Here is a 12,162-nt window from a genome sequence, read left to right on the forward strand (position 1 = left end):
ATTAGGGCCTTTCATTAAAAACTGGAGACTATATCTTAGTGTGTATGTACAGGTGCTATGGAAAGTATTGACTCCTAGAAAAGAACAGTGACAGAAAAACATTCGTGCCCAATTTATATGGTGCTCAACATCCTCTTCTGTTAAAAAATTAGTTATGATGAAAGTGTGTGTGTTTTTTTTTATTTTTTTATGTAAATATGTATATTTGAATTTCTCAACGTGAAGATTTGATCGCTTTTATTCGAACGTAAATATCAAACCGGAAGTCTTCTTGTTGGTAAGTTTTTCTAGCTGCCATGGTAACGTTACGTAGGCGCTCGTATGTTTCCGTTTCCACGACTCTCCCAAAGCAAAAGTCAGGTTTTCTTGTCCCTTGTTGCTATCCGTCCGTATCGTACGAACTGCTCTCCTGCTTAGAAATGGCTGAAGCTCCCCCACGGCCCTGCCGGTTTTTTTGTCACCGGTGTTCAGCAGAGATTAGTCCCCGTTTACCGGTAAGAACCTAAGAGACATACTAACCTATTCGTAGGGTGAGAAATTAAATTTGGGGCTTGTGTGGGTTTCTGTGTGTGTATTTCTGGCGCACACGCACACCCAGTCACGTCGACTCACTGCTGCTGTTCGGCTACGCTAGCTAGCTAGGCAACAACGGTCCAGAGTGACAGTCTAGTGGTAGTAATTAAGTTGGCGGTTACACTCGTGTTATGATCTTGTGTTTTAGGTAATCACACCCACCTATATGTATAATGAATAGTAACTAGATGCAGCCCACCTCCACAGCCTGACAGCTCTCATAGTGGTGGCGTTTAACATCAGCAGGCAAGCTAACACAGTAAAGAAAGCGTAGGTTCACTGTAGTTTCTCTCATAAAGGTCAGGTTTCTAGGGTGTTTAGTAGGTTGTGTTGTATTTTAATGGTGACCAGTCAGCAAATATGAAAGCTCTATATGGACATGTAACACTTGGTGCTTGTGTATTGTGGTTGTAACGCGAAGAGAGGTAAAAACTTTCACTATACAGAAAGCCAGTCTCAGTCAGTGAACACTGCTGCTGAGGCAACAGCCCGCCTGCCACAGCAGTCTGTTGTCGAGCCATTCATGGGAAGCTTCTTGAACGTTACAGTACAGTTACTTTATTGACAGCTGCTCACCTGTGTGACAGCATACATACTAATTGAAGGTGCTCATAATGTGTCATCTATAGAGGCTGCAGTCTGTGGTCCTATAGAATTGAACTGCCTCACACTGACAGGCAATCCTCCAATGTTGTCCATCCAATTTATTTCAGTGATGTTAGAAGTATCTGTGATACAGGAGGATTTAACAGCCGCACACAGCCTCCAAAAGGGGCCAAAGGTTGAATCAACACCTTACAACATTCGTGTGTATAAATGTTGACTACGTGTGCAGAAAAAAAATCTGTTATGTTGCACATGTGTAAGGGATGCTGCTGGGAAACAGGCTCAATTACTAATAGATAAGTAATGAGTGATCAGATCACTGCATAGACTCCAGTATATATCAATACATGTTGGTTCTGAATATTTCAAATGGTCTTGATTGTTCGCAGTATCGATACACCAATACTAGTTGCGGCTTTTCTTCGCACTTTCTTGAGTATGGCTCGGCAAAATATATGATATATACTGGATATTGTTATATCACATTATGGCAGGTGTTGTCTTTTTCTGGTTTGAAAAATGCGTTACAGGAAAGTAATGTCATTTCCTGAACTTACCAGACCCATACGGTAAATCTTAAAAGTGCCTCTTTCGTCGTAATTATGCTTTTACACGAAGGTTTGACTCGTATACATTCACAAAAAAAGCCTAGGTTGCATTTTGGCGAGAGTTTCACTTTAATCATCATATCCACATTACTGATGATTATTTATCATACATTTTATTGTGCTAAAGTACTGGTAATAGTAATCCCTACAATATAACCACAACATTAATACCGAAGAGTTATTTGGGGGGGGAGTTATTGTGATTTGAAGCTTAATCATTTAAGCCTTTGAGGACATTTTAAAAATATTGAGATATCCCAGTTCAGCCTAAAAATACCTTGATATTATTTTAAGACCATACCGCCCAGCCCCAACTTAGAATAGAATAGAATCAGTTAGAAAAGTCAGTATATTGGGAAAACACTATACTAGACTAGACTATATATATTCGACACACCTCTAACATAATACAAATTAACAGTAACACACAGCCTCCAAAATGACCTTACAGTTTGGTCAACACCTCTAACACACCTCACAGCCCTCATGATGGTAGAAGCGTGCATTCGTTCTACCGGGTGTACTGAATTAACAGATGACTTTGTATGTGTTGGTTTTGGTGTTTTACATAGTAGATATTCATCTTTCTGTTTTCACTGTAGGACTACACCTGTCCACGTTGTGAATCTGGCTTCATTGAGGAACTGCCTGACGAGAGAAGGTACGGAGGATTATTGTGTGTCTTGTCAATTTGATGTTTTAAAGCAGACGCATTTGAGAACCAGTTTTTCTGCTTTCTGTGTTTGCTCAGTACTGAAAATGAGTCCGCATCCACGTCCTCCACCAGTGATCAGAACCGCCCAGCCTTTGAGGTCAGTGTGACTTGTTCTATCAGTTGTCGCAGGGAAAACATTTTGACCCTGCGGCACTAGGATTTGACATTGTCTTTGCCTTTTCTACTAGAACATGGATCACCAACATTTATTCACATTCCCCTCTGGGTACGGTCCGTTCGCCCTCGGGATTTTTGACGAAAACTTCGACCTTCGAACGCGGCTACCTGCAGAGGACAACAGGGAGACAGAAAACAGGAGAGAAAGGGAAATGGCATCACGGCAGCGATACAGTGCGCGGCAACCGCGGGGTCGACATGTTCCTCGACGACAGGGTACGCGCCATGAAGGAGTGCCCACATTAGAGGGGTGAGACATTTTCGGCAGTAGAGTGTGTGTGGGAGGTTGTGGTGGGACACAAGAGGATACAGGTAGAGGATTTGCTTCTATTGTGTGAGTAATACATCTTTTAGATGTTATGGTATAAGACACATAAACAGTAATATTCCCAGTTTTATAATATGGTGGCATAATGTGTTTCGGTACATCTTGAACATAATGTAGCATTTGGCTTGAAGCGATCTGCTTTGGCTCACACCAAAAGCACTGTGTGAAGCATTGACATGTTTTTATGACCATTCATTTATTATATACAGACATTTTCTTTGTGAAGTTGAATTTTTCTGTTTTATTGAACAAATGCTTATTGTAACTGTTTGTCTGTGATGTTTTTTTTGGATACAGAATCATCCAGCAGCTAGTAAATGGAATTATAGCACCTACAGCCATGCCAAATATCGGGATGGGACCATGGTAAGTGTAATAAATGGTGTTGCACGCTCAAACATGTAAAATGAGGCTCACTGTGTTAACTGTTGTTCCTTGTTTGTCGACCACCTTCATGACTTTCAGGGGTATGCTACATTCCAATCCAATGGACTACGCCTGGGGTGCCAACGGTCTTGATGCAATCATTACACAGGTATATATTATTAGTTATTACACGGCTCTTCTTGATGCCGTAGAATGCTCCATTCACTTGAATGGGCCTTCCCAACGTTCGGCGATCAATTATTTTCGTATAATTGACCGCTGCTAAGGATATTCGACCGTCGTCAAGGAAAGTGGCCTTTTTGCCTCTGATTCACGTATTTCGGTGGACTTCGTGCTCTACAACCTTTTCTCCGCAAGTAGTCCGGTCACTTATCACCCCAGCGTCTTCGGTCGCTAAGCGACGTCAGCTGATCTGTAGTCTACTTCATATCGAAAAAAAACGTACTCCTAGGCCACTAGTATGGATGAGTTTCACATTAACTTTCATGTTCTTGGAAAATACGGTGATTTCAACTCTTGGCAAAAGGTTGAGTTGTCGTCACCGGTCAAAAAAGAAAAAGAGAGGAAAGCAGCGAAGAGGGAGAAGCGAAACGGTGTCGGTTTGGCGAACTATATTTCTCTGCTGAAAAACACTATGAACGGTAACATAGTCGGGGTCCGGTTCATCCTGTCGGGACTTATTTTCCCGATAGTGACCGCCGCTCTATACATTAACCCTTACATAATATAGTATGTTTGAATTGTGTGATAAATTGTTTTACAGCAATATAATGATACCAGGATCCAAAAACCTCAAAGTGGTTCATGCGTTTTAAAGAAAGTGGCCTTTTAGATAGGATGGAGGAAACACGGAAGGTACTCTGTTCGCACTAAACAACACTTTTTCTTCCAGAATGCACTTCTGTTGCACAAAATGAATCTTTGGTGAGACTTTTCTTCAAATCAGACGAATAGATAAGCAAGATTTTGGAAGAGAACGTCTTTAAAGTTGTCGTTTCCAGAACAACTTCACTCTCGCAGTCATTTATTGTGATTCTGTTCTCTGTCACTTGCAGTTATTGAACCAGTTTGAGAACACGGGTCCCCCTCCTGCAGACAGAGAAAGGATAAAGAGTTTACCCACCATCTCCATAACAGAGGAACATGTGGGTAAGTCCACGTCTCCCTCACAGACTCTCACTTACTGTTACTCACTCCTTGTCTCTCACCCTTTCTACACTAGAAAAACAACTCTGTGGCTGCTTTGGTTATCTGTCATAACACAAAAGTCAATTCAGTCGCAATGTTTCCTCTATGAGTAGAAATCTGACAATAACTGCCTCTGAAATGTACTGAAATTATATTTTCTTTTATTTCTTTATATTATTATACTAATGTGAATGATTCCTACGCTTCTATTTGAACTTTTGTCATGTTTTTTGTTAGTGGTGGAGAGGTGACGTGCTTGAATTTAACCTTTACACCGTGTTAACTAAATAAACACAGTCGGTGTGAACACAGTCTTCCATGCATGTGATCGTGGGTCTCACACACACACACACACACACACACACACACACACACACACACACACACAGACACACAAACAGACTGTTGCTTTCTGTTTGTGCAGGTGCTGGTTTAGAGTGTCCCGTGTGCAAAGAAGACTACAGCGTCGAGGAGAACGTTAGACAACTGCCGTGCAATCATTTGTTTCACAATGACTGTATAGTACCATGGCTGGAACAGGTACGTATCTCTATCAGTAATGTGACTGGTATCAGCTACACTAACTTTATAACAATATAATGGCAGATTTGTGACTGATACAAGTCTGTGGGGCTCTACTGACGAAATTACAGAAAGGATCCAGAGAGAGACGTGTTTGTCGTATTATTCTTTCATTACATGACACTAAAAACATAATAATATGTGAGTTATTATTAGACAGAATTTCCTTTTTTTGTTTCTTTATTTCCTTCAGTCAACCCAGTCACTGTGTTCATGTTTGCTGTTCTCTTGTATGGAAGGGAGTTGTTTTTTTTTTTGCTCTAATCAATCTGCAGTGAGTCAGGTGTGAGTCCTGCTGTTGTCATTCTGAGTTAACACTTGTAAATGGTTGATATTGGTTGCTGGAAGCCGTTTGCTTGACTCTTCTTTCACTGATCAAAGAAATCTCTCAATTTGAGAGGAAGTAGTCTTCAGTAAGTGGCTGTAAAACAACTCGTCATCCACTTCTTTTGCTATTTTATTATTTTGCTATTATTTACTATTTAACAAAATGTAGTAAGCTGCCGGTCTAAGATGTTGACATCCCTGTTCTCAATTACAATTACTTAGCTCTTTCTTTAACAAAGGGAAACAGCAGCAGCCATTTATATAACCCTGAACTAATCTCAGATGTGGACGGCAATTCAGAGCTTTGGAAGCATGCTAATGTTAGCTGTTCAATCACATGTGAATTGTTTGACGTTGTGTGCTCAATACGTTTGTATTGTAGAATTTGCTACAATGGTATGTCCCCTTTTTGTAAGCTGTACTGAAAATACTCCTTTTCTCTTTGTTTCTGACAGCATGACACGTGTCCTGTGTGCAGGAAGAGTCTTAGCGGTCAGAACACAGCCACAGACCCGCCGGGGCTATCAGGAATGAACTTCTCTCCCTCCTCCTCCTCCTCTTCCTCCCCTAGCTCACCTAGCAATGAGAATGCTGCTAGCAACTCATAGATTTTCACCGTCAGCGCCACCTCACATCCGAAAACACCTCACAACATAAGTCAGATACGACCCAACGGCTCCAGGACAGTCGTCCGTCTCAATTCAAGTGGACGATATGAGTCGAGGTGAACTCTGTTGCAGACTGTTAGTCATCATCCCTCCCCCTGTGCTGATCGGATGCTGGGTCCAGGTCCTGCTGCTATTGTTGCTGAGTAATTGAGGAGGGGGGGGGGGGGATCGGGCAGTGATGATGGAGGATCCAGAAAGGCTGTGAATAGTGATAATAAGATTGGGATTGTAACCTGAACCGGAGCAGAGTTTGAGTCGGAGTGGACTGCTTTTTGACTGAGACATGTCTTTGCCACGAGGCCGGGACGCATTTTATATTTAAAAGACAAAATGCTCTTTTTTTTAAACAAACATTTCCTGTGGTGGTGCAGAGTACATAGATGTGTAGATAGAGAATTCATTTTGAACTGTGAGCCACTGTACAGCTACTGGATCAAACTTAAACCTTGTGGAGAGGAGGCGAGCGGAGTGTTTGGATCAGATTTAATTTATTTGCACCTTTTTTTTTTTTAATTTTGCACAAAATTCTGTCTGATGTTGATAATGTGAATTTGGATAAACTACTGACAAAAAAAAAAAAGATTTTTCACATTTTTGCATTGGAAAGAGTCCTTTAGGGCTCGTTTCTTTTCTTTCTTTCTTTTTTAAAATTAGATCATCTTTATTAATGCTTGGTCCGGTGTACTTGGTGTGTGTTGACAAGGTTAAGATCCACACGGCTCAACAGTGGACACATTTTTAATCCACAGACCTACTTATTTATTGAACCCTTGCCCAAGAAACAACAAATTGAGCAATGTAAAAGGAGAAAAAAAAAAAAAGACGCATAAAAAAACAAACAAACAAAAAAAAAAAACAGGCATGGGATCATCTTACCTCTATGGAACTGACCAAATGTGTTTCACCAAACAAGTGTTTATTATTTTATTTACTGATTTTTCGTACGGTCACAATAAAGTGCTTAAACAAACACATTTGTTTTCTGCTGATAATGTGCAGTTTGATTTTACACATTTAATAACGCTTCAATATTGATTTTTTTAAAAAGAAAGACCACAGTTTTGCCATTTACTTGCTTAAGGTGAGAAGTAGGAAGTAATCGATCAGGATGTTATTCTCACCTGCTTTTCTCTGGATCAGGACGGTCTCTTCTGAGGCTTACTTTGCTCTAATGTCCAAATTGATCGAGTGATATTGTCAGGAGGTGTTCAGTCAAAGTTGGCCTCGTGTACTTCTTGAAGCCTTTTACCGATCATGTCATGCCCAGTAACAAAAATCTACATTTTTAAGGAGCATTAACCCACTTTGGACATTGTCATATTTTATGGCCTCAACACTGAATCAAAATAGAGTTAATGTAGCTTCTTTTCACACTGATCAAGAGTAAATACCTGCTGACTTGGTGGAACTGACGACAGTAATGATGGCTGGACTCTGCTGAGGTTGTGCTCGCTCCTCGGCGTGTCTTACTGGGACACAGAAAGGACTGAAACCATCATTAATGTTATTTACACCTGCTGTTTGACAGAAGCCAACTTCCAAATTGCATTCTTTCTACTTTTAGTTCGTACTTAAGCTGCCCTCGCAAATTACGTACGGTTTCATGTAGTGAAACGGTGAGCTTTCATCCGTCTGTGTTCTTTTCCTATTGTTCTATTTTGCTGTGCAGAGGATTGTGGGTCAGAACAGCCAGAGAGGCATGCTGGCAGTAGGACATCGTGGTATGTTTGGCACACTGCGTAACAACATTAATGCAGAGTTCCGTTTGGAATTTCCCACTTCTAACCTCCAGCGTTCCGGATGCACAACGCCAGAAGGTTGGCGAAAAACGTGTCTGACCGTGACAAGCTGAGGCCTCTTAGGCAGGTGTAGACACGACTGAACCCTCAGCAGTACAGAGAAGGGAGAACAACAAATGAGGCAACAGTTACTATTATTTAGATATTTGTTATGGCATTTTCAGACATGGAAATGTTTCAATGTACGACAATGGCAGGACATGTGTGCATCAGACAATTACTTCTTAATGAAATGGGTAGATAGATGGATGGATAAGTAGAAAGAAAGGTAGGTAGGTAGGTAGGTGGGTAGTACTTTTTGGAAACAGGAGATCAGGATTTTTTAAGTTCCTGCTCCAGCATATATCTCTCCGTCTGCTGTGAAACAGGTCACTTGGTTATAAATGTCACATGTCCGTGGTCAGGCAGCAGTTGATTGTAGTATAAGTACACATGTATCTCCAAAGTCCAACTCCTGGTGAGTCAGTATCGAGGCGAAACCTTCCCCGGCAACTGGGTGAGAAGCACAACACAGGGCGGGTGTTAGAGAGTACAGAGTGCAATAAACAGGCAAAAAACATGAACCCACCTCCCACCGGATGAGTAATCTTTATAGACTCTGTTGTTCCTTTGTGGCTCCGGTGCTGGCAAACCTCTAAAAACTAATGCTGATAAAATGAAGCCTCGACGCGGCTCGTTGAGACGAGGCAGCGCGCCAGTGTTGCATTAAAGACGTATTTGTTTGACATTTCCAGCGAGCACGGGACATTTTTAGCGAGCAGGTGGCGGCTGAGTCATCAGACGAGCGGAGCTTTTCATAATCAGATAAATTATAACAAATTGATTTTTTATATTTCTGATGGGTTCCAAAATTGCCAGTGATGCTAATTAAAAAAAGGGGCTCTAAAAAGCCATTAAATATAATTTTAATGGTTTATTTGCACGACCTTACAGAGGACAGAGGCACCGATACATACGAGAGGCCCACGATTGAAATGATTCCTAATTTCCTTGTTTTCACTCTAGGTCTGGACCTTTACGAGTCTTTTGCTCACACCCCAATAACACCGTCACTTAAACTCAACCATAAAATCTAACACTCTTTACTTTGATTATGAAATAAACCCCTTTAGCTCCCGTTTATTGCTGTACTAACACATTTCTGGGGCCGCTCACATCGCCACCGCCTGCCCATATGTCGTCTTTTGTGCCTTTTCTGTCCCTTGTCACTTGTTGAAAACAACCTGAGAGCGTCACACTGATGCATCACCCTTCCAGGAAAAATTAAACTGAGCGCCGGTGCAGCTGTGTAGTTTAGAGTAATGAAGTGGCTCCTTGAGAGAAGATGGCAGAGAGGGAGAAAGAGCGAGCGACAGAGAGAGAGAGAGAGTGGATGTTGATGACTTCCTGGCACTGATGTCAAAAGGGGAAGACACTTGCAACAGGGCGACGTATCTTATAAACCCGGCGATTGGAAATGTCCCACCGTCGTGTTGCTGTTGTCACGTCGGCCTGTGTGAGTTATTTGTGTGTAAAAACCGAGCTTTCCTTTACAAATGTGACCAAAATTAGCCTCTGACCGAATCTAGATCAAAGAAAATAGGCTAACTACTTTATCTCCTGTGAAGTGACAGGGCACTCGATTACCATGGCCCACATCCTCGGGAGTGGGAGGGATAATGCTCAGCGCTCAGACATCTGGACTCGTCAGAGCAGGAAACAAACACCAGTAACGCTAACGATGGCGGTTAACGGTTGCCATTTTGAAGTGCCGCCTGAATGTATAGTGGGAAACATGACACCCTATGTAGTTGACTCAATGTATCCCACAATGCATCTTAAAAAAGAAGTGAGAGACTGATAGTAACTAGCTGAGCATCATGTACCATCATGCATTGCGTTTAAGGGAGAGAAAATGACCCCGAGTGGCGTCCAAAAGTGTCCCAGTGAGCTCATCACACAGGACTCTCTCAGAGTTGGACGCGACCCCAGTATGTTATGTCAGTGAGTGAGCAGACGATATGCGAGCCCTGAAACCAGCTCACCTGAATGGAATGCAGCCATCATTTATGTCACAATGTTAGAAATGTTACACAGATGTTGTGAATTACACGTGAGCTTTTCCTAGTTCATCAAGACAAAACGTAGATTTTTTAAGTCTCGATATAAATACTGACGCTTTGAGGTCGTAGGTCGAGTCGGGTCGCAACCCCAACCCGTCATTTTTTGACAAGTTGCAAATTCCCACACTGGACCTTTAAAGGTGCAGTATGTAAGAACTGGCCACCTCTCCATTAGATACTGAAAACAAATAAAGCCGCTGCATATCACACTAACTGTAGCTGCCATTAGCATGTTAGCTCAAATAGTTTTGCACTGCTACGGCAACCTTTGCTAACCTCACCTAAGCTTTGCACCAGGGGCGGTTCTAGGGGGGGGGCCAACAGGGGCCAGTGCCCCTGTAACTCCGAGTCTGGACCCCCTTGTGGCCCCCCCCTAGAACCGCCCCCCCCCCCCCCGACAGGGAGTCTAAATTAATAATACAATGACAGATTTCTTGCAATGATTTTGTTCTGAAGGGAAAGGCAGAAATAAAGTGTCTCAGCAGTTTACTACCCAATCAAAATTGCTGAAATTGTAAACACTGCTTTGTCTGAATGAGGGATTTATCCTTTTTCCGGGTTGTATGTGCCCCCTAACAAAAAAGCCGGCCTCAACCTGGCCCCCCTATTAAAACTGGTCTAGAACCTATCGGGGCTAGCTCGTTAGCATGCTGACTTTGGTAGATCTCTCTGCAGCACAACACGTGGACATCATAACATCACAACATTCTGTTGATAATTTCAAGCAATTTTATGAATGTTTTCAACTAAAATTCGTACATTTTGCACCTTTTGCAATCTTGTTTCTTCGCTGGATCTATGTGATGTCATGCTTATTGCAGTTTCCCAGAGCAAAATTGACGTCTTCATACTTCTTTAGTCCAACCAACAGTCCAAAACTCGTAGATTCACAGAGAAGAGCAGCAAATCTTCACATTTAAGAAGCTGACTCCAGAAAAGATTCTACATTTTGCTTGAAAAATGAATGAAACAATGAATCAATTGTCAAATAAGTTGGCGATTAATATTCTTTTGATCAACTAATTGATTATTCAAATAGTTTTTGCAGCTCTGCTTCCATCCAGGCTTTCTTGTACACTATTCCTTCCAACAGAGATGCTAACACCTGATGAAAATGCACCTGCTATTGAACTACAGCTATAGAACCAGATGTTTTTATTCTTGCACAATGCAGCTTAAACCAGAGCACCAAACAGTCCAGCAGTGATGCAGCAGCTGAATCTGAGTGCCACTGTGTGTGCGACGCTGACGCCTCCGCTGTCACGGTCACAGTGTCTGTGAGGATCATGCAGTAACTGCCTCTGAGTGTTTAAGCATTTTGGGTTGTCAGCTGTTGAAAGATAATATGAATAATGAGCTTCTCTGGTGTAAAAAAGGGTCCAGGAAATGTGCCTTAAAACAAAAATGTGTCTTGTGAGAAGCAGAAGGCACAAAATGTTCCCTTTAAGATGACGTGTGTGACAGTAAGTGCACCACAAGCACCCAGACCTGGACCTGGAGCCTTCTCCCTGGTTCTGATCACGAGCCTTGGACAGAGTTTGACACCGGTGTCACATTAATATTGAGCAGCTGTCCTGCACCTCCTGCACCTCCTCGGCGCTGCCGCTAGGAGGCGCTAAAAAACAACTATGTGTGACATCAATTGAGGAAGGTTGTCATTGAAAACACCTTCTGAAACATATGACATCATTTGAGTTTTCATTAACACGTGGTGATTAACTTTTGATGCTCGCGTGTGCCGTCACTGACGTCATGCTAGGCTCCTGGTTCATGTGTCGGTCCGGAGCGAGCTCCTGGAGGCCGGTGAGGCTGTAGGTCATGACTGAGGCCTCAGCTGGAGGCAGCTGCGGCGGGATTAGCAGCAGCATACGCTAATAGTTTGATGATATTTGACGCAGTCAAAGGGCTCAATTAGTTTGATGCCTGAGCATCTTTGACACAATGACGAGAGAAAGTAAAAGCGCAGTAGTTTGCAAAGAAGTCACGTCCACCCCTCCCTCTGTCCCTCTCTCCTTTCTCTCTCCCCCTCTCCTCTCCTTCTCTCCATCGCCCCTCTCCCTCTGATTGGTTTTCTCCAAAGATAATTGGAGGCAAAATTTGAT

At 42.4% G+C, this 12,162-nt stretch overlaps 1 protein-coding gene across 1 annotated transcript; it reads left to right on the forward strand.

Annotated features, from left to right (window-relative positions):
- Window positions 1-302: 302 nt before the first annotated feature.
- Window positions 303-7,129, forward strand: rnf126 (ring finger protein 126). The gene is made up of 9 exons (XM_030401556.1): window positions 303-494; window positions 2,390-2,448; window positions 2,539-2,599; window positions 2,691-2,929; window positions 3,305-3,373; window positions 3,473-3,542; window positions 4,450-4,543; window positions 5,007-5,122; window positions 5,947-7,129. Exons 1-9 carry the CDS (start codon window positions 420-422, stop codon window positions 6,097-6,099), a joined length of 936 nt encoding a protein of 311 aa, XP_030257416.1. The 5' UTR covers window positions 303-419; the 3' UTR covers window positions 6,100-7,129.
- The last annotated feature ends 5,033 nt before the right edge of the window (window positions 7,130-12,162 follow it).

This window comes from Sparus aurata, chromosome 21, assembly GCF_900880675.1.
Source record: "Sparus aurata chromosome 21, fSpaAur1.1, whole genome shotgun sequence".
Lineage (NCBI taxonomy): Eukaryota > Metazoa > Chordata > Actinopteri > Spariformes > Sparidae > Sparus > Sparus aurata.

Bases quoted from the DNA above. Each gene is read 5' to 3' on its own strand.
- rnf126 (XM_030401556.1), top strand. From the start codon at position 420: ATGGCTGAAGCTCCCCCACGGCCCTGCCGGTTTTTTTGTCACCGGTGT. The intron at 2,449-2,538 runs GTACGGAGGATT...GTGTTTGCTCAG, and splicing joins GAACTGCCTGACGAGAGAAG to TACTGAAAATGAGTCCGCAT. The intron at 3,374-3,472 runs GTAAGTGTAATA...CATGACTTTCAG, and splicing joins AATATCGGGATGGGACCATG to GGGTATGCTACATTCCAATC.